Here is a 10,493-nt window from a genome sequence, read left to right on the forward strand (position 1 = left end):
CCCACCTTTGCCCGTCTTGGATAGCCGAGTGGTGCTATTGTGAGCCCTTTACTGTGGCTGTTGGCTCAGTCGTGAGTCCACTGACCATTGGCTTCCTAGCACCTGTGCGCCCACACAACAATGCATACACAGCCCTTGAGAGTATGTTCCTGAGGTTTCTCTGGGCCAGGTGGGTCCATTTCTAAGGTTTTTCAAGACTATGTAAGCAGCCTCAGGAGAAAGATACTTTTCTCTTTCATTTCCTCCCCGCCCCCCTTAAAAAAAAATGGGTATAGGAAGATCAAGATTAAATTAAAATTTGGGATTTGTCTCACCCATTTCAAAATTGCTTGGGACTTCTTGGGTGTGGAGTGATGGGGAATGCCCTCTTTAATTTTGTTTTTCCCGTATCTGCAAATTTTCAAGAAGTAAATATGTTTTTAAAAATATATCTGGCTTCCCCTGTTTGAATTTCAGTGAGGAAGTCACTACTAGCATTTATTTATTTTCATGAAAAAGAGTGATCTAATAAGCTGTAATCTAATTGCTTTCTAACTAATCACTTCTGGCTTCCCCTGTTTGAATTTCAGCGAGGAAATCTCACTACTAGCATTTATTTATTTTTATGAAAAAGAGTGATCTACTAAGCTGTAATCTAATTGCTTTCTAACTAATCACTGTTGCTCGAGTCTTACCTCTTTCTTAACCACCTTCCATGCAGTTGTTCCTCTTCTTCAAACCTTTAGCTCCTGCTCCTGCTCCTGTAAGACAGAGTGCGAGCTCCTTGATGTGCTCTGCCTTCTCCCCACCCCTCTCTGACCTTGGTCTGTCTTTCCACCTTCATTGCCCTCAGTTGCCTGTGTCAGACATCATGCTCTGCTGCAATAAAGTGCTCGCAGGCCATTCATTTCACATCTCTCTCTCTTTTGGATGATGCCAACCCTTTCATCCTCCTTTAGGTACAGCTAGAGCATCTTGTCTTGATTAATCCCAACAGTCCCCTCCCCCTCTGGTCTTCCGTAATCCTCTGTGCATACTTATTTCATAACACTTGACATTTACATTTAAGTTCTTTCTTTGACCAAGACTCCAGGACTAGACTGAGAATGCTGACTTGTGTTCCTCTATTATTTATCGATATATTTCCAACCCTACTATAATTTCTGGAATGGAGCAAGCATTCAGTAAATGTTTGTTGAACTCACTAAGATATTTATCCCTCAGGCAGTTAGTCGAGTTAGGCAGCTGGGAAATATTCATTATGCTGCCCTTGATTTTTTTTAACCAGTTGATTGCTTAATCCCCTTTTCTACTTCTCTAGCCTTCCTTTTCTAATGTCTGCTGACATAGGATTTTACCATTATCTTAAAACTCGCTCCTGGCACACACCCACACTGTATGAGGATTTACTGGGCTTTTCCCTGGCCTCATATTTGGCAAGTTTCTTAAAGTCCTTTTAATTTGGCAGGTGCACTGTTTTAAGAATTAAGATGTTTGTGAGTTGAAAGGACCATAAAAATTATTTAGCTTGGCCTACTTATGGCAAAATGAAGTTAGGCTCAAATAATTTAAATCAGCGGTCGCCAACCTTTCGGACCATCAGTTGGCGACCGCTGATTTAAATGACCTTAGGAGATCATGAAGCCCCTGAGTGGCATCTCAGACTAGAATTCCTTTCTCCTAACCTTCAGTCTGTGCTTCCTCAGTACTTCATCTAGTTTGGCTCTTAATGTTAACAGCTAGGAAAAAGCAAATCATCCATTTAAAAAACTCATTTTTCTTATATTTAAGGTCATTTTATCTAGTTTGAAAATTATCAAATGATATATTTCCTGATAAAAACTCAGGCAAAAAAGATAATTTGTATCATCATAATTGAAATCAATAAAATTTTTAATGTAAATTTACTTCTGTTACACTATGGAAGAGGCTTCATCTTTGTAAAAATCATTACCAAGAATGTATGTCAGTGATTATGAAAATTCCAGTTAATACTCTTACCTTGCAGGGCCTGGGTTTGGTGTTGAAGTTTGGAATTATCTGTATTAAATGTCAAGTAGTAACTTAGTATTTGCTTTTCAAAAAAGAAACCTGGAAGGAAAAAAAATGGAAGATTCTAATCTAGAGACTATCACTAAAGCAAGCCACCCCCCCGCCCCAATAAGTTATGTGTTCTGTTGTCTACCTTTGATTTATGTAGAAGAACCTTCAGCATTTTACATGCAGTGAGATTTTTCTGCCTTCAATTAGTTTTTTCCCTCTCCCTAAACACGGTAACCATAGAAATATTGAAAGTAAACTTTCTAAGTTTATAGTTTATTTTGAAACCTTGCTTTTCGGTGGAGTTTAAGGGAAGTATGAAAAATGTCCTTTTGTGTAGAACATAGTGAAACATTATTATCTTAAGTGATTGGCATCTTAAGTCAAATTAAAAGAAAAATATTAAGAAAGTAGCAGTTGGCTGTCAGCTAGTCAATTCTAAGCAATTCATAGCTCTGCTATGGGTATTATAAGCTGTCATGTGTTTCATTATAATTGTGTGGGCTAGAATTTCTCTTTATTTTCTGCTAATGGATAAAGTCTTTTCACTCTTAGCTGCAGTGACTATCATTTTATTTCACACAGCACTCATTAGTCACACATTTCCCCTCCTTTATTCTTAAAGCCTGCATTTTTTCCTCTTTAATTATTTCTGGATCACCCTACCAACAAGTGTTTATCATGTCCTGTACTTGTTTTTTTCCTTATAAGTGTCTTATATATAGGAAGACAAGGCAAACTTGCTATGCATAATGTAATTTTTAGGAAGTTCTTTGTTGTTGTTGTTTTAATTTAAGTGTTTAATGAGAATAGCATTTTTAGTTTTTTAAAATTTATCTTTCTTGTTGAAAGTATTACAGATGTCCCCATTTTACTCCTCCCCACTTATCAACCCCCCTCCCACCCCCCTTCCCTCTGAAATTCATCTGTCTGTTGCATGTTTTACGGTCTCTGGGTCTGTTTTGTTTGTCAGTTTATTTTGTTCATTAGATTCCACATATAAGTGAGATCATGTGATATATCTCATTCTCTGATTGGCTTATTTCATTTGGCATAATATTCTCCAGGTCCCTCCATGCTGTCTCAAAGGGTAAGAGATCCTTCTGTTTTACAGAGGTTATTTCAATTAGCATATAGAAGAGATCATTATAATTACCTTTAGCTTTACACTATATATACACTTTTATTTCTAATTAACAACCTTTTTGTTTTGTTTTAGATTACCAGAAAGCTTCCCTGAATTACAGAACTTGACATGTCTTTCTGTCAATGACATCTCCTTACAGTCCCTACCTGAAAACATTGGCAAGTAAGTTTTTATGGGATGTTTCTGTATATCAGGGCAAAAGGACACCTATATAATCCATTCTGCCCTCCTTCCCTTTTAAATTCTTGTTTTTCTGCTCAGAAAGCCTTTTACGTAGTCTTCACTTTCACCCACAAGGAAGATCATAGCCAGCCTCCTGTGTTTTTGCAACCAATTACCCTTGTAAGTTAATGGTTGAAAAGGATCCTGCTACTTGTTACTAGTGAAAACCCCAGTTTGTTTGGAAGTTCTCTTTACATTGATGGGTTCCGAAGTATTTAAGCAAAGTGCCATGTGCCATGTAGGTGGTGAGTAAATACTATTAGCAACCACCATTCTGGGTAATTTTACACCATGTTGGGGAAGGGAACCAATGGAGGGCTCCATTGAGAACTTAGAGAGCGTTCTCTGAACAACAGCTGTGCCTGTCCGTGTGTGTGCTGTCGCCCTGAGGATGGGGGCTGAGAGTGGTGCGTCTGGAGAACAGGCGCAGCACTGGGCGGGGTGGGATGCGATGAAGACATTTCCATGGTGCTGGCTTAGAGGTTGGGGAGGACAGCCATGACAAGAAATAAATCCTTTGAGGAAAATATAAGCTGATGAATAAATGTTCTGTACTGCATTTCCAGAGATGACTTAATTGAATTATCTTAGCAGATCTTTTCCATGCCTCTAGGACATACAGTGGGTTAAATCAGGCTGGTGGCTTATGCTTAACCACTTCAAAGCTCTGTATGGCCAGCCTTACCTGGTGAACCCATGTCCCCCAGTGTCATAAAGGATTTCTTGTGTTTACCTGTCCTGCCTAAATTCTAAGACAAAACAGGAACTTGCTTTTTGAGAATTACAGTATATCTGACAAATGTCTTTTCTGCAACATTTCTCTTAGTTTCCCTCCTGTGTAGGCAAAAGACCATTGGCTAATCGAGTTTCAGCAGCAAGTCCATGTTTTCCCCAGATTCACACTGATGTTTTATCATTGTGCCAGCAGACTTCTCGCTGATTAAGAATTACACCCTTTAGTCTGGCCAGTGGCTCACTGGTTGAGTGTTGACCTGTGAACCAGGAGGTCATGGTTCGATTCCTAGTCAGGACACATGCCTGGGTTGCAGGCTAGATCCCCAATAGGGGGCATGCAGGAGGCAGTCAATCAATGGTTCTCTCATTATTGATGTTTCTATCTCTCTCCCTCTCCCTTCCTCTCTGAAGTTAATATATATATTATATGAATTATGCCCTTTAGCTCTGAGAAGGGGAGGGAGACAAGAAGCCCCAAGTCTACCCCTGAGTTCATGGTATCAGTTGCAGAGGAAACGAATGTTTTATTGTGGGTTTCATGCACTTGTACTTCACTTTTTCTGTCAGGTTTCATATGTTTCTAATTAATATACAGAGTGGGGTAAAAGGTTTATAGTTTAATACAATAATTAATAAATAATGCAAGAATAAAATCCCATACTCACAACTGTAAACCTACTTTTGCCCACCTTGTATTACTCATTTAAATACTCAGGCTGATGCCGCCTTCCCCCTGCTCCTCAGGGCCTCTGGAATAGGATTCCCTTGTGCCTTTCCTCCCATCCTTTCTCGGCCTTTCCCTGACCTTCTATCCTAATTCATGTCTTTTTAAAAAGGTTTAATGTTTTGAGAGAAAATATTTTCTTATTAAATCAGAGTGCCTCTCTCACTGCCCACTGTATTATTTTAGTGGAAAATGTTATTAGTAATCATTTTAGAATAAGTTACAATATTTTATCCCTTTTTAATCTCATCTTTTCTAATAACATCCATAGCTGTTTTTGTCAATGTCCAGATTTCTCTGGTATCTGCATTTTCCACCAGTAATAAGGGTAGGGTTTTTTTGTTTTGTTTTGATTTTAGACTTAATCAGCCTGTGTTACTGGTATAGCCATGTGTATACTTATTGTTTCCAAAATAAAATTCCACTTTGAGCTTGAACCTTATGCTGAATAATCACCCAGAAAGTAAGAATATGGTGTGGGGCTGTCAGATAAATGAATCAAATGACTCTTAGTAGTTTAATCTGTGGAAGTAAATGGGAAATAGAGAGTTTTCTATTCCTAGTGGTTAATAATTTGTTGCCATAGCAAAAGATTTATGATTTCTACCTGTTGGATTTAAGATTTGTGTATGTTAAAGTAACAGCCTGCTCGTGCGTAGTAGAAAGAAACAATCAAAGAATGGACTCCTCCCTGGAGAAGATGGGGCACCTCTGTTTTCCTAGATTGTGTTGAAAAGATATTTGAGAGTTGAAATGGTGAATTGTTGGGAAATCTCATAGGTGCACAGGTATGCTACACTCTAAGCAAATCATTATTTGAAAGTTAACTTTCCTCAAGGCAAAGATTCTTTGGTTTCCCAAAGGATTCCCAAACGAGCATTTAACCAAGCTAAACAACATCTCACAGATAGTATGGTTTTGTGAACAAGACACCAGTATTTGATGTTCCAAAAAATTTAAAAAGACCACAATCAGAGGGAGAGGGGTTGGGGAGCTGGATGAAAGGTGAAGGGATTAAGCAAAAAATCATATACATAACACATAGACACAGACAATAGCATGGTGACACCCGAGGGAAAGGGGGGTGGGGGTAAGAGTAAGTGCAGGTGGGCACAGGGGAGATGGAGAGAGCTTTGCTTGGGCCGGTGGGCACACGATACAGTGAGCAGATGATGTGTTACTGAGTTTTACACTTGAAACCTCACGCTGGTTGCTCTGCTTTCTCTCCACTGCAAAGCATTATGTTCACACCCTGTACTACATGGTCACATGCCTGGGGACCATCAATATGCTGGGTAGCTCATTTGATTAGAGTGTTATCCAGATATGCCCAGGTTACAGATTTGATCACCAGTCAGGGCACATACAGGAAGCAACCAATGAATGCATAAATAACTAGAACAAATCGATGTAGAACAACAAATCAATCTCTCTCTCTCTCTCTCCCTTCTTCCCTCTCTCTCCCCCGCTCCCCCCGCCCTCTCTCCCTCTCTTTCTCTCAAAATGATAAATAAATAAATAATAAATAATAATAAGTAAATAAAGTAATGAGGTACTAATACATTGTACGACATTGATGGACCTTGTAAACATGTTAAGTAAAAGAAGCCAGCCAGGAAAAGCTTATATTGTATGATTCCATTTATATGAAATGTCCAGTGTAGGCAAATCCATAGAGACAGAAACCCAGATTAGTGGTTGGCAGCGGTTGTGGAGGTTGAAGGGGTTATATAAGGAATGACTTCTGATAGGCATGGAGTTTCTTTTGGGATAATGAAAAATTTCTGGAATTAGGTAGTGGTGATGTTGGCACAATCTTGTGACTCTACTAAAAACCACTGAATTGTGCACATTGAAAAGGTGAGTTTTATATTATGTGAAGTATAGCTCAGTGAATAAAAGAAAAGGATGGACTTTAGGCAAACTTGCAGCCTGTTGCTGCTGAAGGATGATAGTATACCTGGGAAAGTGACCTGGTCTATTCTTACTGAAAATACTCTGTAGTGTCAACTCATAAGGAATGTGCTGAGGTCATTTTGTCTCAGTTACTTGCACCTGGGACCCATACTAGAGCCTCCAAAACGTTCACGTGATGTGGAGCGGCAGTGAAGGCGGGAGGGGATAAAACCCCACTGGGAACTCGTGGCGAATCCTGAGGGTCGGGGAAGCCTCTGCTGCAGTCTGAGAGCCTGCGCCCTGTCTTTACTTTGTGCATCTGTCTCCATGAGCTTCCACATCCTCGGCCATAAAGAAACAAATACCCTCAAAAAAAAAAGTAAGTTTGCCTAATATGTCTAAACATCTGTACTCTGTTTATCTGAACATTTTTCCTTTAAAAAAAAATAGCCCTTTTGAAGGAGAAGAAATGCATATAATAGACTGACACAGTACCCCAAACATAATTGTCAGTTATTAAATGGTTATTATCAATAAACTTTTAAGTATGACAGTTTGTTGTAGAAATAGAGCCAGCCAATACCCCTGGGTTCACTGGCAGATTGAGGTAGAGCGTGTGGGCCTGATGTTGTCACTGCTACCCTTGGGGATGGTGACCTTAATTTCAGTGGCCTTGAACTCAGTGAGCCATGTGACCCTTGCTGATAAGGCCTGTGCTAGGCTGTTTACCTGTGTTGTATTAGTGCAGGCTTCCTCCAAAGAACAAATCTTTTTGAAAACTATAATCATATTTAATGCTCTTTTGTGAGGCCTGGGAGTTTCTATAAAATAGGTATTATTTTTTAAAAAATTGGAAAAATATCTGGAGCAAAGCCACCATAAGGAAGATTGTAACCAGAGATTTCTTAAATACCAATTTTGTATTTAAAAAGCAGAAGTACAGTCAGGCCCATTTGGTTTAGTTGAGTGTTGACCTTTGCACCAAGAGGTCCATAGGTTGCTGGTTCAATTCCCAGTCAGGGTATATGCCCAGGCTCTATCCCCAGCAAGGGGCGCGAGGAGGCGGCTGATCTATGTAGATGTTTCTCTCTCATTCGTGTTTCTATCTCTCTCCCTCTCCTTTCCTCTCTCCCTAAAAATCAATAAAAACATTAACTTTTTAAAAAGCAGAGTATAATGCTTTTGCCCCTGCTATCATGAACTGTAAAACAGTATGCGTTAGTGTGCTGAGAAGAAAGGCTCACACTCATTTCCTGAAAGAGGTTAGGTTTGTTAGGTTTTGTTTTGACCCCATTTGTTGGCAGAAAAGCTGGGAGTTACAGTAAGAATAGAAAATCATGTCTTTTTGTGAGAGGAGGATGAGGTCATTCCAGCAATGTTGCATAGAAATTTAATTTGCCAGAAATTAAATTTTACCCCTGCTATCATGAGCTGTGTAAAACAGTATGCGTCAGTGTGCTGAGAAGAAAGGCTCACACTTGTTTCCTGCAAGAGGTTAGGTTTGTTAGGTTTTGTTTTGACCCCATTTGTTGGCAGAAAAGCTGGGAGTTACAGTAAGAATAGAAAATCATGTCTTTTTGTGAGAGGAGGATGAGGTCATTCCAGCAATGTTGCATAGAAATTTAATTTGCCAGAAATTAAAATTGAAGGGTAAAATAGCTGTAATAGGGGAATGTTTGAAAACATTAAGGTATGACCAGACAGTGAAAAATATATACTGGAATGTATATATTCCAGGTGAGAAGTGAGACAAAAATCTATTCAGTGAGGAAAGCAGTGTCAGATGTGTATAGGATGCTACTTTCCATGTGAAAAGGAGGAGGATAAGACTATATATTTATACCGGCTTGTCTTTGCCTAAAGGAAAACTCTTGGGTGAATGCAGCAACAACTAACAGAAAAGGTGATTTCCCATGAGAAGGGTCTCAGTGGTAGGAAACCAGATAGGTGGGGGCAAAGATGGGAGGAAAACACACTGTATACTTTGCTTTACAAATATACTAATGTATTGCCTATTCACAAACTTGACTTAACAACTCAAGAAAGAGACTGCAGAAGATAGTGGTTAAAAGTGCAGATTCCTTAGTGAGTGCTGGCTTTGCCACTTACAGTTGTGTGAGACCTTGTTCAAGTTCCCTCTCTGTGCATAGTTTTCTTGTCCATAAAGTTAATTCTTGTAAAGCACTTGTAACAAAATGTGTCATATTGTAAGCTGCTGATATCACTATTACTAGGGATACTAAAGATCAGTAATTTCATATTACATCTCAAGTGTCTAATATTTGTCACATTTGTAAAAGTGTTAGAAATACCTGACACTTTCCTTTTGTCCCTATGATGTCATGTTGTGGCTGAAGAGGCTGATAAATGCGTGTGGAGTTCTGGTTCCTTGTTTTTCTTGGCCTACTGATTAAGAGCCTGGCCTGTGAAGCACACAGAATTGGGCTCCAATCCAACATTTCTCAGCAGTGAATTCTTTTTTTAGGCGAGGTAAGAGATGCAAAGACATTTGCATTGAAATGAATTGGTTGTTTTGATGGGGAGGGCACTGTCCCGATGTCTCAGTTGAAGATGCTATATTCTGAAAGACTAGAAAGGGCCCGCAGGTGTGGCTCAGTGGTTGAGCATTGACCTATGAACCAGGAGGTCACAGTTCAATTCCCACAGATGCCTGGGTTGTAGGCTTGATGCCTAGTAGGGGGAGTACAGGAGGCAGCTGATCTATGATTCTCTCTCACCATTGATGTTTCAATCTCTTCCTTCCTCTCTGAAATAAATAAAACTATATTTTAAAAAAAGACTAGGAAGGGAGATCATTCATTCAATTCATTTTCAAGTCATGTTCCTGGTCGAAATATGCATTCAGGCAGATCCTGTTTCACATCAGCTGTTGCCAGACAGTCTGGAGAACCACATTTTGGAGTGGGGCTGGTAGCCTAAGCAAGAACTGATGAGCATCAAACCCGTGATTTCATTCTAGAATCAGTTAATGATTCTTTGAACTCAGAATGACTAGTCCTGATTATACCTGATGTTGGGCTCATATGGGAGATGGGAGTTAGTCAAAACTGGGTGTTTTTTGTTTGTTTGCTTTTTTTTTAGCTATTTCTTGTCCCTCCTATTGGTCATCAGTTATGGGCAATGCATGATTTGATTAAAAGTTGGCCAGTGCCACAGCTCACTATCTGTAGGGCTGTTGTTGGAAGAGTTTTCTCTAGTGGGGATGACTCCTGTGGTTAATAACATCTTTGAGCAATTTTTCAGAAGACCCCCAACTCAGAGTACACGGACTTGTAAGGTACTGGGCTGTGCTTAGGAAAGGGGCTGTCTCAAGGAAATAAGGCACAAGGATGGTTCTGTAAAGTTGAAGGGTAAATACATTATGCTCAGCTTGCCATCCTATATAATAAAGAGCTAATATGCAAATGGTTGTCATACCCTCATGCTGTCACACTGTAACGGCTCAGACACTCAACACTGGGGAGAGAGGAATGGGGACCAGCCAGGCACAAATGAGCTTGCAAGAGAGAAATGGGGACCAGCCAGGCTGTGGCCCGGGAGAGGGACAAGCCGCCCACTCCACTGTCCCGGGCACCAGTGGCTGGGGCTGTGACCCAGGAGAGGAACAAGCTGCACGCCCTGCAGTCCCAGGCGCCTTCAGTCCTGAGCGCTAGCAGCTGCGGCACGGGCGAAGCTGCCGGCCCAGGGTCCCCTGCGGCTGCAGCTGGTCCAGGCGAAGCCGGCCTGGGT

At 40.3% G+C, this 10,493-nt stretch overlaps 1 protein-coding gene across 1 annotated transcript in view; it reads left to right on the forward strand.

Moving 5' to 3' along the window:
* Positions 1-10,493, forward strand: part of LRRC1 (leucine rich repeat containing 1) — a gene marked incomplete at both ends in the record, with an annotated part of 71,043 nt that overhangs the window by 28,774 nt on the left and 31,776 nt on the right. The window contains one exon of the mRNA XM_006757748.2: positions 3,239-3,328. Coding sequence (XP_006757811.2) covers positions 3,239-3,328 — 90 coding nt within the window. The remainder of the gene's footprint in view (positions 1-3,238; positions 3,329-10,493) is intronic.

Source organism: Myotis davidii, unplaced genomic scaffold (genome assembly GCF_000327345.1).
Source record: "Myotis davidii unplaced genomic scaffold, ASM32734v1 scaffold313, whole genome shotgun sequence".
Classification (NCBI taxonomy): domain Eukaryota; kingdom Metazoa; phylum Chordata; class Mammalia; order Chiroptera; family Vespertilionidae; genus Myotis; species Myotis davidii.